At 48.6% G+C, this 21,518-nt stretch overlaps 1 protein-coding gene across 7 annotated transcripts in view; it reads left to right on the top strand.

Moving 5' to 3' along the window:
* Positions 1-8,403: 8,403 nt before the first annotated feature.
* Positions 8,404-21,518, top strand: part of PPP2R5C (protein phosphatase 2 regulatory subunit B'gamma) — a 140,730-nt gene continuing 127,615 nt past the window's right edge. For 4 of the 7 annotated variants that reach the window (XM_059058241.2, XM_059058243.2, XM_059058242.2 and 1 more), the window contains exons 1-2: positions 8,404-8,516; positions 9,457-9,522. In XM_059058241.2, coding sequence (XP_058914224.1) covers positions 8,490-8,516; positions 9,457-9,522 — 93 coding nt within the window. In that variant the 5' untranslated portion in view covers positions 8,404-8,489. Of the gene's footprint in view, positions 8,517-8,813; positions 9,019-9,456; positions 9,523-21,518 lie in introns of those variants that run through there. The other 3 variants (XM_067027731.1, XM_067027728.1, XM_067027734.1) reach the window with 3 other exon arrangements.

Raw genomic sequence — 21,518 nt, 5'->3', positions numbered from 1 at the left:
GAACAAGACAAGAATGTCTACTTTCACCACTTCTATTCAACATAGTACTTGAAGTCCTAGCCAGAGCAAGTAAATAAGAAAAAAATGCATCAAAACTGGAAAGGAAGAAGTAAAATTACCTTTGTTTGTAGACAATATGATCTTATATGTAGAAAACCCTAACAATTCCCTTAAAAAAAAAAACTGTTAGAACTAATCAATGAATTCAGCAGTTGCAGGATACAAAAATCAACACACAAAAATCAGTTGCATTTCTTCTATAGACTAACAATGAACAATCCAAAAAGGAAATTATGAAAACAATTCAATTTACAATAGTATCAAAAAGAATAAAATATTTTAGAATAAACTTAATCAAGGAGGTAAAAGACTTATACAGTAGAAACTACAAAACATTGTTGAAAGAAATAAAAGAAGACACAAATATATTGAAAGACATCCTGTGTTCATGAATTGGAATGCATAATAGTGTGAAGACATCAAAACTACCCAAAGCAATCTGCAGACTTAATGCAATCCCTATCAAAATCCCAATGGCATTTTTTTTTTTTTTTTTTTTTTGGCAGTACACGGGCCTCTCACTGTTGTGGCCTCTCCCGTAGCAGAGCACAGGGTCCGGACGCGCAGGCTCAGTGGCCATGGCTCACGGGCCCAGCCGCTCTGCGGCATGTGGGATCTTCCCAGATCGGGGCACGAACCTGTGTCCCCTGTATCGGCAGGCAGACTCTCAACCACTGTGCCACCAGGGAAGCCCCCCAATGGCATATTTTGAAGAAATACAAAAATCCACCTTAAAATTCATATGGAATCTCAAGAAATCCTGAGCAATCCAAAGCAATCTTGAAAAAGGAAAACAGGGCTTCCCTGGTGGCGCAGTGGTTGACCATCCACCTGCTGATGCAGGGGACGTGGGTTCGTGCCCTGGTCTGGGAGGATCCCACATGCCGCGGAGTGGCTGGGCCCATGATCCATGGCCGCTGAGCCTGTGCGTCTGGAGCCTGTGCTCCACAGCGGGAGAGGCCACAACAGTGAGAGGCACACGTGCCACAGGAAAAAAAAAAAAAAAAACAAGAAAAAGGAGAACAAAGTTGGAGGTCTCACATGTCCTAATTTCAAAACATAGTACAAAGCTACAGTAATCAAAACATTATGGTACTGGCATAAAGACAGACATATAGAACAACGGAATAGAATAGAAAATCCAGAAATAACCCCTCACATATATGGTCAAATTATTTTCAACAAGAGTGCCAAGACCATTCATGGGGGAAGGACAATCTCTTCAAGAAATGGTTGTGGGAAAACTGTATATCCACATGCAAAAGAATGCAGTTGGACACTTACCTTACACCATATACAAAAATTAACTCAAAATGGATCAAAGATCTAAACATAAGAGAGCTAAAACTATAAAGTTCTCAGAATGAAACATAGGGGAAAAGCTTCATGACACTGGATTTGCCAATAATCCCTTGAACATGACACCAAAAGCACAGGCAACAACAACAACAAAAAATGGACAAATTGGATTATATCAAAATTTAAAATTTCTGTGCATCAAATGACACAACAGAGTGAAAAGACAACCTATAGAATAGGAGAAAATATTTTCAAATCATATCCATAACGGGTTCATATCCAGAATATATAAGGAACTCCTACAACTCAACAACAAGAAAACAAACAACTCAATTGAAAAATGCCCTGGACTAGATATTTTTCCAAAGAGGATATACAAATAGCCAATAAGCATACAAAAAGATGCTGAGCATCACTAATAATTAGGGAAATTCAAATCAAAACCACAGTGAGATATCACCTCACACCAGTTAGGTTGCCTACTATCAAAAAGGAAAAAAGGGCTTCCCTGGTGGCACAGTGGTTGAGAGTCCGCCTGCCGATGCAGGGGACGCGGGTTCGTGCCCCGGTCCAGGAAGATCCCACATGCCGTGGAGCGGCTGGGCCTGTGAGCCATGGCCGCTGAGCCTGCGCGTCTGGAGCCTGTGCTCTGCAATGGGAGAGGTCACAACAGTGAGAGGCCCGCGTACCACAAAAAAAAAAAAAAAAAAAAAAAAAGGAAAAAAACAAGTGCTGGTGAAGATGTGGAAAAATTGGAACCCTTGTGCACTGTTGGTGGGAATATAAGATGGTGCAGCCTCTATGGTAAAAGTATGGCAGTTCCTCAAAAAATTAAAAGTAGAATTACCGTATGATCCAGCAAGTCCACTTCTGGGTATATATCCAAAAGAATTGAAAGCAGGGTCTCAAAGAAATATTTACACACTCATGTTCATAAGAGCCTTATTCACAATAGCCAAGAGGTGGGAAGCAATCCAAGTGCCCATCAAGGGATAAATAAACAAAATGTGGTATATCCATACAATGAACTATTATTCAGCTTTTAAAAAGGAAGTAAGTTCTGGCACATACTACAACATGGATGAACCTTGAGGATGTTATGTGTAAAATAAGCCAGTCACGAAAGGACAATTACTGTGTAATTACACTTACATGAGGTAACCACAGTAACCAAATTCATAGAAACAGAAAGTAGAACGGTGCTTGCCAGGCACTGGCGGGAGGGAAAAATGGGAAGTTGTTTCAGTTTTGCAAGGTGAAAAAACTCTGGATGTGAGTATGTGAGTATACTTAAGAGTACTGAACGGTAATTTTAAAACGGTTAACACAGTAAATGTTATGTTATGTGTATTTTACAATTTAAAAAATTGTTTTGAAAGTCAGTCTCATTACCTCTCAGTTAAAACTTGGACCACGGTTTGTGCAGAAAGGCAGTCTTTTCAGGTCTCCCAGGACAGAGTCCTTACCTGGAAGGGAATTTTGCTCACTAGACAAGGTGTTGCTCTCATCTCTCTAAGGCACAGTTGAGGTTTTCTCTTTCTCTACACAAAGGGTAGGAAGATGGCAACAACGTGTGTGTGTGTGTGTGTAAGTACATTCAGCAAACTGTAGAGTTCTGTTCAGATGGAGAATTTCTTCTTAAATGAAGTCTGTAGACACAATGTCAGCCCATTATCTCTTATGGTGCTCACAGTAACCATGGAGGGAGCAGGGCAGGTGGCATCATATCCATCATATGTGGGTGTAGACCGTGGTTTCTCCATCTTGGCAGTGTTGACGTTTGGGGCAGGAGGATTCTCTTTTGTGGGGCTGCCCTGCTCACTGTAGGATGTTTAGCAGCCTCCCTGGCTTCTAACCACTAGATGCCAGTAGTACCCACCCCCCACCCAGTTGTGATAACCAAAAATGTCTACAGACGTTGCCAGATGTCCCCTGGGGGGCAGAATCACCCCTTTTTGAGAACCATTGGTTTAGAGGGTCTGAGCCAAGATCACATGGAGTCTACACATAAACCTGAGTCTTCTGATTCCAAGTCTCCCATTCCTCTGCAAGACAAGGTTATTGTCCCTTTAAGTCCCCTCCAGAGCGCCAGCCCCCCAAGCACACACACACACACACACACACACACACACACACACACCCTTCTTTGCCCTGCTCCATGCCCTGGAACGGGACATCCAAGGAACACATCACCGGTTCCCTGGCCCTCTCCCGGCCTCCCTCCCTGCACACAGGGCTCTGACAGTGACTCTGGCAGCTCTGGGAGCACCACGGCCTCCCGCTGGCCAGGCAGGCCCCTAGGAATGGGGGCGGCTCCCAAGCCATCACCCCAGCCGGGCTTTGCTCTCTCTGTCCTTTGCTTGGTCCCTGCCTGCCTCAATACATAGATCCTTCATTCATTTACTTCTAGTTAGACTTCTTGACAGGGCCATCTCTTTCCTTCCTTTTAAAGCCAGTAACCCCAAACTTAGGTAAGAGCTCGAATTCAGCACTGAGCACGCTGCAGCTATTTACCAATGCCTTGCCTTCCTGCAAGCTTTCTGTGCCCGTCACCCCTCCCCTCTCTGAAACCTCCTAATCCTGGGTGTCTAATGCTCTTACAGTGTTCTTCTCTCTCCACCTCCGGTTATTTCTGTCCTGTCTTATCTCCTCCACTGGACTTAGGGACTTAGGAGGAAAAAAGAAAGATATTGTATTTACATGAAAATGAAATATTTTGTGTTGTTTGCCCATTTTTCTTCGATACTAGTTATGGAATTTATTAAAATATTTTTAGAACTTTTTATGATTTTCATAGATTGTTTTAGAGCGATCTACAAAACCTTAAGTTTTTAGAATCTTCATAAATATCTCACCTTTTGGCTTCCATGGGGAAAGTACTCCAGGCACGCCCTGCAGAATTGGGTGGTATTTATTCCCAGTTGGTGGGACCAACTGGCCCATGGCACTTATCAAAGCTCTTCAGGGGCTAAGGAAGAGGCTTTTCTTAGTCTAACGGAATACTCTGGGTGCCCTTGGGCCTTAAGTTGGTGACTTTGGGGGGTTTCCTTGGATCCTCAGAACTGAATGGCACCTCATATCAAATCATTGTCCCCTTGGTGGCACCTAAACGGAGTGCTTGTTATGTGCCAGGCTCTGTGGTCAACACTCCACACGGATATTTCATTTCAGTGTAATCTGACTGAAATTGACTCTCTGCCCCTCAACCCCAAATCTGCAGGCAAATTTGTAGTGCATGAATAAACAGATCCAAAGTCAACAAGAAATGAGTGTTTAATGACAATTCTCTGGAAATGAAGTGAGGAAACGGTAAGGGAATAAATGAGTTGAACTCCTAGGGTGGGGAAGTCCTGAGGGGTAGCCTTGAAGTTACTGCCCAGTCCAGGCCATGGGCAGCCCTTACCAGGAGAGGGGCGGGGCACGGGCTGGGAGCCCAGTGGACAGAGTAGAGAGCCTGTAAGCATAACCCAGGCTGATGGGGAGACAACACTCAAAGAGAGGCAAGTGGGAGGTTGTACAACAGTCTCAGACTATGGGCCAAACCACAGAAGCAGGGGAATCGGTCTCTTCAACAAACACTAAACCCTGGGAAGCACGGAATACCTGGGACGTGATCACTCCCCCAGGAAGCTCAGCCGAAAGCCCAAGTATGCAAGAGCACCTCAGTGCCCAGAGAGCCCAGAGGGGCAAGGACATGAGAAACTCAGGCTGATGTCCAGAGAGCCGCCAGCGGGAGCCTTGGGTCAGGGAGGCCAAAGCAGCAGAATGGCAGGCAGGACCAAGGCGGGACCAGTGTCGGAGATGGTGGGGGTGAGGCCCCTGCATCACAGACGCCTTTGAAGGTGAGAGAGCGGGAAGAACTCTTGAGGGTGGACGCACGAAGGGGCACCACGGCCAATTCTGGGTCAGGAGCCATCTTCTCTCGGCCCTGCTTTTCTGCACCAGCCTACCCCCCAGAGTGAGGCAGCAGGACTCTGCGGTCCTATGGCTGATGACTGCAGTGCAGCCAAAGACCTAAGTCCTCTGGGACCTCTCTGAGCCTGAGAGGGACCTCAGGGGCACAAATGAAGCAATCCAGTGTACAGAGAAGCCAGGTGTGGAAAAAGCATTTCTAGGTTACCAGGGGCCATCTCAGAAAAGTGTCCCAGGAGGGCAGGGGGTGTCTGAAGAAAAGGGGTTCTGTGTAGCATGGGCAGTGTCTTTGCGAACGCGGAAGGTGGGGCATCTCAGAAGAGGTAACCCTCAGGCACACGTGCACACGCTCACAACACGCGTGCACAAACGTTGAGTGTGAACATATGCACAGCATCTCTATGGCCCTTTGACAGACTATTCTGAATCCCTTCTTTTGAGAGCAGTAGCTACATCTACCTTTAGCGTTCCTGTAAATGCCACAGCAGCCAGGACACTGCACGGTACCCAGGGTCCCATGTGAACATTCTATAACTAACTGTTGGCTACCACTGGCTATGGGATGGCCCTCTCTAATGTGGACAAATGAAAACCAGTTCAGTGGCCATTAAGGAACACATGTGCCAGGTGATGGTGTTGATTCCAATTTCTCTGGTAGCTACGGTGTCAAGGTCATTGGGTGGTAACTAGGCAGCTTTTCTGGTATCTTGCCCTATACTTTCCCTCGAACTCAAACCGACCTGATAAATACATACCCTGACATGCACGGACACTCTTGAGTGTCAGATCTGCGTCTCCATCTGCCAACCAAGACACCCCTACTGGCATGTTGCAGATGCAACTCAAGCTCAACATGTCCCCAAACTGAAATCACATTCCCTCAAAAGCCTGCTTTCCACTCGTGGCCCTTCCTCGTCATGACGTTGTCCAAACTACAAACTCGGGCATCAGCCTTTTATCTTCGATTCTGGCTCTCCCACCTGAGCCAGTCGGCCTCCAGTGTATTTCTGATCCTTCCTCCTGTTATTGCCATAGAGATGCCTCGCTGGCAGGCACGTGGACCCTAATTAGATCCTGGTTGTTCCCCTCCCCCAACATTCCTGCCACAGTGTCTCCTAAAGCACAACGAGCAAGTCATTCCCCAGCTTAGTGTCCTTCAGAGACCACGAACTACAGTCAAAAAAAATATTCTAATTCCTCGCCAAGGAGTACTGGTCTTAATCGGGAGTCTTCCTTCCTTCACTCTCAACTCCGGCCATAACAGAATACTCCTGTGTTCTTTCACGCTTACGAGCCAGACCACTCTCACTCCAGACCTTGTAGACTTGTCATGTCGCACATCACGTCGTGATTGCTGACTTTCTTGTTTCCACCCCAAGGACGTGGAGTGCTTGAGGACAAGGGACGTGCCTTGCTCAGCACAAAATCCCTTGCACTGGGCTTTGCACGTAGTGGGCATCCAACAAATGTTGGTTGAATGAATGGATACTGGTGGCATAAACTTGTCTCAGGGAAGCCCCTGAGCCCCCTTAGAGCTCCATGGTCATAAACTAATAGTTTCAGAATTATCCTTTTTGATACAGACTTATACTGGGTTTATTTTAAATTGTCAGCATATATTTTATTTTAAAAACGAAATGTTATTAACTAGAGGCATTGCTCTCCCCCCCGCCCCCCACTTTTTTTCACTATTTGTTTTGGAGAAACTATTAACCCACTTAAAAGACTAATCAAAAACCGTTTCTTCTGCACAAACAGCTGTTTGAGCCTGTGCAGTTTACCTGAGGATATTCTTCTAAAAGCACACATTCAGACACCTGCAGGCACAACTTACTTTCAGGACCTCTCACGACACTACTCACTTTAGATCTTTTTTTTCCCTTCTTTTAGCTTTCCCATGGCAGAGCCACACAGAATAATCGAACTGCTTTGCCTGGCGCCTTTCAAGAGTGAAAACTGGGGCCTAAGAGAACACAGTGGTTTCTAAGTGTCCAGTTAAGACTCAGCACCTAATCATCACGGGTGAGACACCAATGCTTCCCGCACGTGAAATCCGCTCACTCTTGGAGTCTTAACATCTAATGTATTTCTGCACTAGACAGACTGTGGAAATAGTGTATCCAAAAGTTAGCCTTCTTTCCTTGGAAAACTCATCTCCCCAGAGCTCTGAGCGAGGCGAAAGAAATCACGTGACTCCTGGTCATGATGCAGAGGTTTCCTCACATGGTTTATGATCAAACCAAATTAAAGAAGAAAATAAAATCCCATTGGCGAAGCTGGAGCCTGATCTGCGGGGCGGGGCCAACAAGGCGGAGGCGGGCCTCGAGGGCGGGCCGGACACTGGGGGCGGGGCCGACGGAGGAGGAGGCGGGGCAGCCTAAGTAGGTGGGGCCTAGCGGGAACCCGTGAAACCGCCGCTCGCGTGGCTGACTGGCCTCATCAGCATCTACCGGGCACTTTCGAGCTCGGCGAGCGCCGCGGCGGCGAGGGTACGGGGCCAGAGGTCGCCGTTCGCGCCCCACCGGCTGCAGAAGTTGTAGCCATCCGTTTCAGACGTGCCTGTTCCACGCCTCACTTGCCCCCTGCTCTCTCCGTCCCGAACCTCCACAGCGGTCCCCGGTCTGTCGCCTCAGTTTGCAGCTCCAGGCTCCCTCCCCCAACTCAGCTTGGCGCACCCGGCCGCCGCCGCCGCCGCCGCCCCGGCTGAGACCGACTGCTGCCGGAGCGCGGCGGGGGAGATCGAGGCCGCGCAGGGGCGGGGATACAGGAGAGCGTTAGGGCACGTGAGGGCGCCTCGGCCAATGGCGGGGCGCCTGGAGGGTGGTGGGGCGGGGCCGGCGCGGGGGTGGTGCGGGCGGTGCAGGGGCGGGACCGCGGGCTAGGGGAGGGGCGGGGCAGAGGGCTGGGGGTGAAGGGGGGAGGGGGAGAGGAGGGCCGGCTCGGGGGAGGGGCGGAGAGACGCCGCCGCCGCCGCCGCCGCCGCCGCCGCCGCCGCCGCCGCCGCCGCCGCCGCCGCCGCCGCCGCCGCCGCCGCCGCCGCCGCCGCCGCCGCCGCTGCCGCCGCCTCTGGAAGCCTGGGAAAGGGGGACCGTGAGCGAGCGAACGACTCAGTCCCCGGGCGGCGGCGGCGGCGGCCGGGGGGGCGCGACGGCCGGGGCGGGGGAGCTGCTGCTGCGGGGGGCAGGCGGCGGGAGCGGCGGCGGTGGTCCGCACCAGCCATGCCGAATAAAAACAAGAAGGAGAAAGTGAGTCGGGTCCCGGGCCGCTGGACGGGCCGGGCGGGGAGGGCAAGGGACCGCGCGGAGGGCGGCGGGGAACTGCCCGGGAGCGGGGCCCGGCGGGGCTCAGGGGTCCTGCGAGCGCGGGGGCGCCCTCTGCCCGCTCCCGGGGTGGGGGCGGGGGGTGGCGGGTCGCGCCGGGGCCGCGGAGCCCAGGCCGGGACGGGGGTCCTGATGGCCCTGGTGACGGCCGAGGTGGGGGGCGGCGTGGGTGCCCGCCCCAGGGCAGCGCGCGTGGTGGGCGTGAGGGGGCAGGTGGGGCCGCGCAGGTGGTTGACCCAGCCTCGCAGACGCCTGGGCAGGGGCTCCAGGGGTGAGGGTGCAGACGCCTATCAGGGACCCCCGGCCGGGGAGATGGGCAACGAACGGACCCCGCTTAAGGCTTAGGAGGAATCGTCTGCCTTCCGGAGGGACGCTCTGGGGTTCTGAAATACTATTATTATCCTGGGTGGCGGCGGCGGCGATGCATGTGAGTGTGCTGCGTTTGCATTTGGGGGGGGGGTATGTTTTTGCTTCAGGTGGAGCTCTGTAGCGTTTCAGAATCACCCCAGAAATCCTCGCTCCCAGGGTTTAGGGTGGGAAGGAAAAAAAGGGATGTGGTGTGGATCTTTCAAGATGCTGAGAGCGCTGTATAAATGTGGGTTTACCTGTTCCTGCTTAAATTTGTCAGTGCCAGATTAATGCAGACGAAGAAAACAAGGAGAACCTGAATTTGGGTGGGTGGGTGTCGCATCACAATATTGTATCTCTAAACCATGTGATGTAGAATTTCTTGATGGTATTGATTAAAACTATCAAAAGTCATTGTTAAATTGTATAACTATTTGTAAAACTGCATTTTGGTTTATCTGATGTTTAGCAGTCTAAAAACTGAGAAGCCTAATTGATTCTGCTTTATGTTTCCCAGGAATCACCAAAAGCAGGGAAAAGTGGAAAAAGTTCAAAAGAAGGACAAGACATAATAGAGTCAGAGGTAACTATTCTTAAATATTCACTTTCCGTTTTTTCATGAACACCTTTTAACTTAGGGTAGAAAAAATGAGGGTGAGAACACCTAGGGTCTTCTAAAATGTTTCCCTGTATGAGATTTTTTTCTAGTGTCTTTCATAATCCTCCATTGTCGTTATTTGGGTTTGTATTATTCGCCTTTGGGGAAATATGAATATTATAATGAAAGTTGTGCGTATCTGTGCTGCTAGTATTTTTAAGTTCATCCCCCACCCCCCAATCTCAAATCTAGCAGCCCTCCTGTGGAGACTGGTTTCAGGGAGTCTCTCATACCGGAGTTGTTCAAGTTCGTATAAGTTTTCCCATCCTCCCTCTTCCTTTACAAGGGGCCGGGTCTGTCTCTCAGCAGCTCAACCTCTTTCTCCTGTGTCTCCCTTGCTTTCCTGGATGCCGTCTCTGCTGCTCGTGCCCTGTGCTTTTCTCTGTTGATGTCTGATCCCCTTAGCCTCTTTACCCAACAGTGTTGGTATATTTTGGTTTATCTAGTTTTGCTATTTTTGTGCAATGTTCTATCGTCTTTCACATTTTTTTTCTTTGTCTGCAGTGGCCAATTCTGACCACTTTTTTTTTTTTTTCTTTTTTTTTTTTGCGGTACGCGGGCCTCTCACTGCTATGGCCTCTCCCGTTGCGGAGCACAGGCTCCGGAAGCGCAGGCTCAGCGGCCATGGCTCACGGGCCCAGCCGCTCCGCGGCATGTGGGATCTTCCCGGACCGGGGCATGAACCCGCGTCCCCTGCATCAGCAAGTGGACTCAAGCCCTATTCTGACCACTTTTGCTTCTTGCCTTTGGGCTCATTGAGGAAACAGCTGGGACGCTCCGTGAGGATTGTGTCTACCTGGTGGGATGGTGCTTTGATAGCATTTGCAGAGCCAGCACTTGGCTTTGCCTTTTCTTCCCTGTGACTAGCTGTTGAACTGGAGCACCCTGGGCTACGGGTCCAGGAGGTGCGTGGACCCCGGCAGAGCTAAAAGGCCCTTTTGAATCACTGGTAGCAGAGAAGCTGCTTAGTTTGGTGTCATAGTTCTCCAGAGCTGGATTGTTGAAGTCCTTAGTCTTATCACAGATGACAGTCATTTACAAGTGTCAGACCCTTTCCTATAAGCCAAATTAGAATAGAGTTCAATTCTGTCTGGCAAATAAGTTAACAGACCATTATCTGCAGTAGCCTTTTTTTCTTTTTTTTTTTTTTTAAGCCCCAGGTTATCTTTTCCTTATTATTTGGTACATTCTAAGCCTCCCTCCTCTTCAGGAGGTGGTTTATTCCAGCAAATCTGTTGCCCTCCCCAAATCAAAAAACAGAAATCCGAAAGGTTCCTTAAATTTCAATTTAAGGAACCAGTCTTTCCCTGCCAGTCTTTCCCTGCCCTTTCTTTATAGCAGGCAGTCAAGTTTTCCTGTGGCATTCTTGCATCTGACTTGATTACTTCCCTGTCACTCTTCTGACTAAATTGATTTAAATGAAATTTAGTTGCTGCTCAAGGGTGTATGCCTTTTCTTTTCCCTTTTTTGGTTTATTGATCTTGCCTTAAAACTGCTTAGACTTCCTAGTGCTCCCCCAGACCTTTCTTGCTCACATACCTGTCTCTCACTGTTCATGTCACACACACACAAAAATCAGAGTGTATGTTTCATTTATTCCTGTTTTAGTGGAAAGAACCTGGCTGTAAGGATGGGAAAATGTTAAGTTTGAATCTGAAGAAAACCTCTCAGTAACTCAAAGATACCAAAGCCACTGATAAGTAAAATGTGTGTTTAAGGTGGATTGGGTTCTTAGACGGTCAGTTGCTTAAGATTCTTGAGGTGTGGCCTGCAGTGTCTTGAGTGTGATGCCCCACTTGTCTTTTTGTATTTTTTCTAGCGCTACTGTCTAAGAGCTGGAGCTACAGAGCTTGAAATTACCACTGAAAAATACTGAAATGTTGGGCCCTTCACTACTTCCTCCTAAGGATCCCAGAGGCAACATGGCATATTAACATGGCAGTTGGCAGATCACTGTGTATATTTTGCAGGCTCACAAATTGAGGCACTTCCGTTCCTCTGAACTTGCAGTTGACCATTGCTTTTCCATTGTTGTCTCTCTTACCTCAGTGTTCCTCTCTGTTCTTCATTTCTAGTCCCACCCCCTTACCAAGTATGATGGACTTACGCAGGTGAACTAGACCATTACACACACTCTCTTCCTCTCCTGTCTGCTGATACTACTCTGAACTCGAATATTTTAACCTGAACCGTTCACATAGGTCTGCAGTTCCCACACTGCTTTTCAAACCTTTCTGATGTCACGTCACCTTCACAGTCAGCGTTGGCTCAGGTTACCCTGTGGACGTCCCTCTGTTAGGACAGTTAGCACATCCAGGGCTAGCCAGCCTGAGAGGTGCAGAGCAGGTGCTCATCCGGGGCAGAGGAGTAATCCCCACAGAGAAAACATTAAAGAACTTGGCCTGCAGTTGACTTAAATACTACACCACTTCAAGTGTGGGGAAGGTCCTTATACAGAAGTCCCGGCCAGTGATAATCTGGCCTCAAGGAAATCAAAGGAGCAGGTGGCTAACATTGCAGACCACTTTGTGGTTAGAACAGGGGGACTTTGATGGCGTGGGTTTTTAGCAAGAAGTCCTGCAGTAAAGGATAGAGTGCTTCAGCCAGGGGCTTAGTGAATAAAATGCTGACTCCTGATGGCCATAAACGATGGCCCCTAACTTCTGTGGCCCTGTTTCCTCTTCCCTAAAACGACTTGGTGAGTTTCACGTTTGGCCATTTTAAGTATATGGGATAGATTAGGCGTGACCTTTCTTGAAAGTTTTCCCTGCAAGATATCAGGCAGGATATGTCTTCCCATGTCACAATACCGTTAAAAGTCATAACTGCTGCTGCGCAACTTTTGTCTTTTGGTAGAAACTCCTGTTCCTTGAACGATGTGTATTGGAACATCTTTCTTTGCTTTTTTTCTCTTTCAAAGTCATTGTTAAATTGTATAACTACTTGCTTATCCATATGTGTCCTGGGAATCTGTTTCTGCCCAATACATCCTGCTGGTTTATGTCATAGCACACTTTGAAGGAGTGAGGATGCAAATGGGCTCCCAGGTAACTTGACCTTAGAAAACTGTGGAGATTGACAGAGGGAACTCATCTTTGAGCAGCTGTTCTCAGTGCAGCATTCAAATCTGTAGAAACGTAGCTAGGCTCATTGGATGAACATTTCGAATCCTAGTAAATTGCTCAGAGATTCCTAAAGTGCATTTTAGAGGATCAGACCATGCAACTGTGGTTTTTGATACCGTTATTTTAATTTGTGTACTGTGTCCAAAGTTACGTTTTAAAAAGTGTTCGTGCTTTTTGTAAAGTGATTCGTTGTAAGCACATTAAAGGTCGTTCGATTGTTGTTCTCCAGTTGTGTATCTTACTTATCCTGCTTCAGCTTAGTTTTGTTTGAAAGTCTCTACAGCAACTCTTACGTAATATCTGTCGCTGAAAGGGAAAGCTGAACAGTCCTCTCTCCAACTTAGCTTATTTTGACCCCTTCCACCGTTAGTAATAACTTTTCTTTCTCTTTATGACCTATCCGTTTACATTCCCCTGCCCCTTGCCCCCAGGGTTCCGGAGACAGGGAGCCAGGCTTGCTGGGGGCTCCTCGGTGTCGGTGGTGGAGTTGTGTCTTAGAAATTTAAACTGAAATTTTAGAAATACTTGTTAATCCATCTAGTAATAACAGTAACACCCGTTACATGTTAATGGGAATAACGTTTTTATGAACGACACCTTTCCACGAAACATTTTTTGACTCTCCAGTCACGTGACTCTGTAGCAGGCGTTTTAAGCTGAGTGAGTTGGAGGAGGACGAGGAAGTAGTTGTGTTGCTCTGTGGGTTTTCTGGGGAGGCGGCCATGACTGTCCCCTCCCGAGAAGAGAGTCCCCGACTCCTGTCCCCAAACACCGAAAGCCTCTGTCTGGAGGCTGAATTCTGAGCTCAGGCTCTCACTGGGGGCCTCCCATGCCGCTTTTTCCATCGTTCTTTTCCTGACTTTTTCCAATACAACCCTAAACTAGACTCCGGTGAAACGCAGAGAGGACTCAAAGGAATAGTACTTTAAAAACTTTTTTGATGGGATTTCCCTGGCGGTCCAGCGGTTCACTCTACGCTTCCACTGCCGGGGGTACAGGTTCGATCCCTGGTCGGGGAGCTAAGATCCCGCATGCCATGCAGCCAAAAAAAAAAAAAAAACACTCTTTTGAAATTGTTACAAATTATTTTATAGGAAACGGGAGTTCCCTGCTTTTAATTGCCATTCTTCCAGTCAGTCCGCGTCATCTTTGCTTAGAGCCACGGTGTTCAGTAAGGATGGCTCTGCAGAGAGGACAGCCAGCTGCTGACTGGAAGGACTTGGGGTCCGGAGGTGCCGTGAGCTCACTGTCCTCGTGGGAGTGAGGCTTCCCTGAGCCGCCCCCTCTTTGGCACCCACCCCTGCCCTGCACTACAAGCTGGATGCTTGGTAGGCCCTGATTGTCTCCCACGGGTGACACCGCTGCCCTTGAGTGGCAGCCCACCCTCAGCACCATGGCCGGGTGTCCCTGTGGGGCTGCCCTGTGGTCCTGTGCGTGTCGCCCAGCATCCTTGGTCAGCCCCTCTAGATGCCAGTAGCTCCCCACCCCTCCAGTGGTGACAACCAGAAGTGCCTCTCGACGTTGCCCGGTGTCTCCTGGAGGGCAGAATGGCCCCGTGTTGCAACCACTGCTCTAGAAAGATCCCTCCACGGAACACGTACGTTTGCTTGCGAATCTTGCCTGGCACGTGTTCGTGAGAAGAGCAGTGCTGCTCAAACAAAAGGGACATCAGGATTCATGAGGGTCCCAAAGAGCTCTGATCTAGGTGGGCTGTAGCTTTCTGGTGTTTTTCATATTAGACACTAAAATTGAAAATTTTTAAATATGCATTAATTCACCTAATAACACACCCATTACACATTAACATAAATAGAGTCTTTTTATGAGAAAACTATTTACAAAAAAGTTCACTGAAAAAATGGCATTGCTCTATATTTTTGCAAATCTCCTTAATGTCTGGCTTAATAAAAGACAGCTGGCCTCTCAAGTATGCGCCTGCATTCAGTCTGTTTTGATACCACATGTCTGGTAGCCTGTGAAAAATCAACATGACGATGGTTATAAAGGCACAGCGTGTCTTAGTGTTATCATAAAAATAGCGGATCCCAGAAGGGGCCTAAGGGACCCCACTTTGAGAACTGTTGTAGAATACTTTTTCCCATTCTCTTTCTTGCTTATCTGAATACTTCCATCTCTTTAGCTCCAACCCAAGTTCATTTTTTCTAAAATTTAGAGGAAGGTTTTAATCGCCATCTTGGAGCGTATTTTTTCCATATTTTCAGTTTGAATAGCAATTATTTGCTGCACCAATTATTTATTATGTATAGTGCCTTGGACAACTTTTATTTACCTGTGATTTGCCTCCCTACCTAGACTGAGACCTTGAGGACAGCACTTTAACTTGATTCGTCTTTGCACTAATATGCCGTACATATTAGGGCCTGGTGTCAAGAGGTATTTGTTGGTGGATTTTGAAAGTGCTCAGGAAGAAGGAGAGCTTCAAGTCAATCAATCACCTTGCTGGTTTTTTTCTGATACTGTAAATTTGAAAGAAAAAAAAATCTCTCGTTAAGAGCCTTATTGCTTTAATCACCTCTTTGATCCTCTAAGGGAATTTTAATGCAAAATTTTCATTCAGTGTAATTTGTTTCAAATAACTAGCATTATACCAAAGCAGAAGATTATAGTATTAGGTCTTTTCCTAATGTTTCTAATTTTTTTTGTAAAATTTTAAGAAGAGTACAGTTGACCCTTGGATAACATGGGGGTTAGGGGTGCCAACCGTTTGCACAGTCAAAAATCCCAGTATAACTTAAGAGTTGGTCCCTCATATCCATGGTTCCTCCATATCTGTGGTTCTACATCCAGGGATTCAACTAACCTCGGACCATGTAGTACTGTACTACGTATTTACTGAAAAAAAGCCATGCCTCAGTGGGCCCGTGCAGTTCAAACCTATGCTGGTTAAGGGTCAACTGTATTTTATTTTTGTTTTTTGTTTGCTTTTACATACCACCAGAGGTCAGTGGTAAAAAGCATAGTGTCGGGCTTCCCTGGTGGCGCAGTGGTTGAGAGTCCGCCTGCCGATGCAGGGGACACGGGTTCGTGCCCCGGTCCGGGAAGATCCCACATGCCACGGAGCGGCTGGGCCCGTGAGCCATGGCCGCTGAGCCTGCGCGTCCAGAGCCTGTGCTCCGCAACGGAGAGGCCACAACAGTGAGAGGCCCGTGTACCACAAAAAAAAAAAAAAAAAAAAAAAAAAAAAAAAGCATAGTGTCATGAGACCTTATTCTAATTAAAGCATTTCAAAATAGGGTTTCCATGTAAATACAAGGTTTCCATATGATCTTTGGTACTTTATCTTTTTAAAAAAAATATTTATTTATTATTTGGCTGCATCAGGTCTTAGCTGTGGCCTGTGGGCTCTCTAGTTGTGGCCCGCGGGTCCAGAGCGCACGGGCTTAGTTGCTCCGTGGCATGAGGGATCTCAGTTCCCCGACCAGGGATCAAACCTGCATCTCCTGCACTGGAAGGTGGATTCTTAATGACTGGACCACCAGGGAAGTCCCTGTCTTTCCTATTTTAATTTTATTTTGGGAGTATTTCTCAGCAGAACATAATACATATTTATAAGTTGTGTGTGTATGTTCACACACAGAAATATATGTGTGTGTGTGTATATATATATATACACACATACATAGCGAGAAAGGTTCGTTTTGAGCATCTCTCGTCCTGTGCAAGCACTGGTAAGATAAAGAGCATGCTATTGTCCTTACTCGTGAAGCACTGTTTTCTGTTACTTGTGAAGTATCACATCTGTTGAGCTTGGACATTCAGGGGACTTGGGAGTAACTTGGCCCCCACCAGTCAGTCACACTTGCGGCCGCTGAATAGATGGGACAAGATGGACCACATTCTTGTAAAGAGCCACCTGGAGCTTTGGGTGAGGAAATCAGATGTTTGAAAGCATCTAAGCAAACACAGGATCGCCATTAAATTGTGGAGTTCCTGCGTGCGCGTTGGATGTGGCGTGTGTGTAGCAGGTAAAGCTGGCAGATAAGATCAGTCAGCATCCCTGTCCCTCTTAAATAAAAGCTCCGTTACATGATGTGTAATTCTAGAAAGAGTCCTTCAGGCGACCTATGTGAAATGGAAAGTGTTCCAGTTCACGGAAGCAGCTCCGAGCGAATGCAAGCCTGGAGCCCTGCCCCACAGTGGTTGCGAGGTTTCCACCTGCGTGCGGGGGGCTGGGAGAGTCAGTCTGCACCAGCGTGTCACGGGGATACTTTCCTAAGTCACAGGGAAAACCCCTCTGACAGATCGCAACTCGAGAAAGTCTTCTGTGTTTCCTTGAATGCTGGGCACCTGCCCAGGTCAGCGAGTGACGCCGTCTGGTTTGGCCCAGCATTTTGGTAACAGCCTTGCATCTTGCTGTCTGTCTGTCGTGTGGAGCGGAGACTCGCCGGGCCCTGCTTCTCCCTCAGGTTTGAGAACAGCCGATGCTGGGAGAGGCTGCTTCCCAAATGCCGGTGACAGAGTCATCTTCGTGTTCTCCACCTGGGGGAGTGAGAGAACCGGCCTAGAAATTTAACTCTCCGAGGGAGGGAGGAAGAAAAGCTTTGTTAGCTGGAAGACTTTGCAGTTTCCTTTATCGTAAGTGTTTTTTAAAGATGAACTCGAGCATGGCTCTAAAGGGGCGTTCGCTCCGACCTAAAGCTGGTTTTGCACAGTGGGTACCTGGCGGCTCTGAGGTGCTGGACCTGTGCCATCCGAGAGATTAGTTAGCCTTTAGCCACACGTGGCTGTCTAAGTTAATGAAAAATACATTAGATTGAGAAATTCAGTTCCTTGGTCACGCTAGCCACATTTCAAGTGCGCAGTGGCCACACGTGGCCAATGGCTCCCCTGCTGGACAGCAGACAGGGAGCATTTCCCACTTCGCAGAAAGTTCTACTGGACAGAGCTGCCTTAGACCCTAGCAGTACCTTCCAAAATAACTCTAATGTGAGCGCACTGAACTTAACTTTGTTAGCTATCACTCTTCTTAATATAAAATATCAAATTTAAGATTAAATTTAAGAGAAAAGAAGACATATAAATTGGCAAAAGAGAAGGAAATGGGCAAAATAGGGTAAAGAGGCAGGTGAGAAGGGGCTTTGGTGGTGAGGTGGGAAGGAGGCCCTGCTTACCACTTGGTCCAGGACCCGCCTACGTTCTAAAGACCCACACCGGAAACACAGAGGCCACACCAGTCCCCACAGGAGTGGACCCAGAGAGGCCCCAGGGAGACAGCCACCTTGCCTGCTTTTCGTCTTTCTTTTTAAACATCTATCTTTACGGGGGTGGGGGGTGAGGGGGGCGGTCAGAACACACATGGTTTAAAAAAGAAAATAGTGCGAAGTCTGTACTACCCCATTTCACTTGATCCACTCTGAGCCCTGCATCACAGAGCAAACCCCTCTGGACTCTTCTGGTTTGCTCCAGATCGCACAGGAAGCAGTACAGTGTGTGTGGTCAGAGAGAGGATGGGCTCTGTAGTGGGAGGGAAATTCTCTCTCAGAGTCATCTTCCTCCCCTCATCTGGCCTTTCTCCTTCTCCCTCCCTCCCTCCCTTCCTTCCTTTCCTTTCTTTCCTCCCTCCCTCCCTCCCTGACTTCATTCCCTCCTTCCTTGCTTCCTTCATTCCTTTTTTTTTTTGACACATTGCCTTATTTTATTCAAAAACCAGTCTGCTCACACATGGTCCCAGAACACCGAAATAATAAAGCAAATATAATCACATGTGAAAGATTGGTCTTCAAACATCACAGCCAATGATGCCACGCTTGCCTGTGATCCCACCGGCATGAAACCACGTCCACACCTCAGTGGCCACCAAACCATTCAGCAGAGCTTCCTTAACTGTGAGCTGTTTGAAGCTACCTGTTTGAGCACCATTGACAAATTTTTTTCCAGCTCTGAATAGCTGTAGGGATCTCAGCAGGGGTTGGAGGGACCAGCTCAACCTTGGCATAGTGCCAAAGTATGGCCAGTTGAGGCTTCAAGTAAGTCACAGCAGTGTCGACCAGCTCTGGGGCCTTCTCCACGAGGTTACGGACAAACTGGGCTGTGGTTCTAGGACGGAAAGTCCATTGCCCCGACTGGCCGGCTGAATGGCCGTTCTCTTTCACGTTGCAGGCTTCCCTTCAGTAGATTCACTCACTCATAGTCATCGAGCAGGTACGTTCTGAGGTCCTACTATGTGCTGAGCGCCATCGCAGGTGCTGGGGATTCAGCACGGGACACAGCAGGGCCCCTGCCCTCCAGCAGTTTGCTTTTGGTGAGTGCTGTGTGCACTCGTGTTTCCAATTTCTCCACATCCTCCCTAACACTTGTTTTCCTTTTTTTCTTTTTTTTAAAATTATAGCCACCCTAGTGGGTGTGAAGTGTTATGTCATCGTGGTTTTCATTTGCATTTGCCTAATGGCTAAAGATCTTGAGCATCTTTTCATGTGCTTATTGGCCATTTGTATATCTTCAGAAAAATGTCTGTTCAAGTTCTTTGCCAGGTTTTTTTTTTCCCCCCGGATGCATTGGGTCTTTGGTGCTGCGCACGGGCTTTCTCTAGTTGTGGCAAGTGGGGGCTACGCTTCGTTGCGGTGCGCGGGCTTCTCATTGCGGTGGCTTCTCTTGCTGCAGACATGGGCTCTGGGCGCGCAGGCTTCAGTAGTTGTGGCCCACGGTCTCTAGAGCGCAGGCTCAGTAGTTGTGACGCACGGGCTTAGTTGCTCCACAGCATGTGGGATCTTCTCGGACCAGGGCTCAAACCCCTGTCCCCTGCATTGGCAGGGGGATTCCGGGATTCTTAACACTGCGCCACCTGGGAAGCCCCCTTTGCCAGTTTTTTAAATGGGTGTTTGTCTTTCTGTTGTTGGAGTTCTTAACGCAGGCATACCTTGTTTTATTGCGCTTCACTTTGTTGTACTTTACAGATACTGTTTTTTTTATAAATTGAAGGTTTGTGACAACCCTGTGTTGTCAGATGATGGTTGGCATTTTTTAGCAATAAAGTATTTTTTAATTAAGGTATGTACAGTTTTTTAGACGTAATGCTATTGCACACTTAATAGACTACAGTAGAGTGTAAACATAACTTTTATATGCCCTAGGAAACCAAACACTTCATGTGACTAGCTTTATCGTGATGTTTGCTTTATTGCAGTGGTCTGGAGCAGGACCTGGAATTTCTCCAGTATCTCTGATATTGCCTGTATATTCTGGGTACTAGACCCTTATTACAAAACTTGCAGATATTTTCCCCCATTCCATGGATTGTCTTTTCACTTTCTTAATAAAAAGTGTCTTTTTGATGCACAAAAGTTTTACATTTTTATTAAGTGCAATTTATGTTTTTTCTTTTGTTGCTTGTGCTTCTGGTGTTATAGCTAAGAAACCACTGTCAAATCCAAGGTCATGAAGATTGACCTCTGTATTCTCTTAAGAGTTCTATGGTTTTAGTTCTTATATTTAGGTCGTGAATATGACTGGTCATTGATCCGTTTGGAGTTAATTTTTGTTTATGTGTTAGGTAGGGATTCCCTCCCCCCCATTTTATTCTTTTGCACGTGGTTATCCAGCTGTCCCAGCGTCATTGGTTGAAGACTGTTTTTTTCCCATTGAGTGGTCTTGGCTCTTATTCTGTTCCATCAGTCTTTCTGCATGTCTGTCCTTACGCCAGTACCACACTGCTGTGATGGAAAGGCATGCCGCTATGGGGTTTCAGCTACTGCTTAGTGTGATACAGATAAAGCAGCCGTGGAGGGGGGGGAGATGCATGAGTTACGACTCCTCGCCTCGTTCGTGTGGAATCGCCACCTGGGTGCCGCAGCCGCAGCCCCTTCACAGTTGGGCTTATTTCTACCCGTTTTCCCTGTCACATTGGTGACTTGTCCCACCATCCGCCATCTGCGGGTGCCCGCATTCCCAGAGACACACCCCCGCCCACGCACCTCCGCTTCCGCGTCTTGACCTCCTGTCTAGACAACCAGAAAAGCCTTCCTGTGGGCCGGCCCTTCGGTTTCCACACCTGAGCCTGAGGGCCTTTTACAAAGGGAAAGCTTTTTGTGTCATAGACCCGGCTCGGCTTCCACACCTGAGCCTGAAGGCCTTTTACAAAGGGAAAGCTTCCAGGTCCTTCAGATAGAGTGGGGCTCCTTAGCCTGGGCACCTGGGGCCGCGCCGGCCTCGGCCTCGCCCGGCCTGCACGCTGGCTCTCGGTGCCGCGTACGCACGCGCACGCACACGCACATACACACGTGCGCGCGCGCGCACCCACACGTAGAGCTCCTCCTCGCACGTCCTCAGAGCAGACCTCCGACTTCGCAGGCGCCTCAGCCTGCTGTTGGGGCCCGGGCAGCCCCGTGTCCCTCAGGGAACCGGCCCGCACGGTGTCACAGCCGGACAGCCCCGCCCCCACCCCAGCTACTGGTCCCTGTGCGGGGGCCTCCCCTCGGGCTGGGCAGAGCGACGGAGCTACAGCCGAGGGGGCCACGAGCGACGCCTGGGCAGCGGGGAGGGCCTCGCCAGGGCCTGAGCGTGGAGAGCGGACCGCCAGGCTCAGCCTTAGCAGGGAGGTGGTGACCGCGGTTGCGGGAGTTCGGAGACAGCCCTTAAGCTGGAGGGGGTGATGCAGCCAGGTTTTCTTTGCTAGACGCTCACCTGCCAGTCCCGAGGAGAGCGCTCTGGAGGGAGGCCAGAGGGAGAGGCGGCAGGTGTTCGGGTAACTGTGTGTTGTCCCGCACGTCGGAAGCCTTACCTCAGCGTGTCCGCTGTGGTGGCTGTCGATAGCCCTGGACTTGGTCTGCTCTGTGTATT

This window comes from Kogia breviceps, chromosome 3 (genome assembly GCF_026419965.1).
Source record: "Kogia breviceps isolate mKogBre1 chromosome 3, mKogBre1 haplotype 1, whole genome shotgun sequence".
Lineage (NCBI taxonomy): Eukaryota > Metazoa > Chordata > Mammalia > Artiodactyla > Physeteridae > Kogia > Kogia breviceps.
Note: the sequence above shows the minus strand (reverse complement) of the source record. Positions and strands in the feature narration are given on the sequence as shown.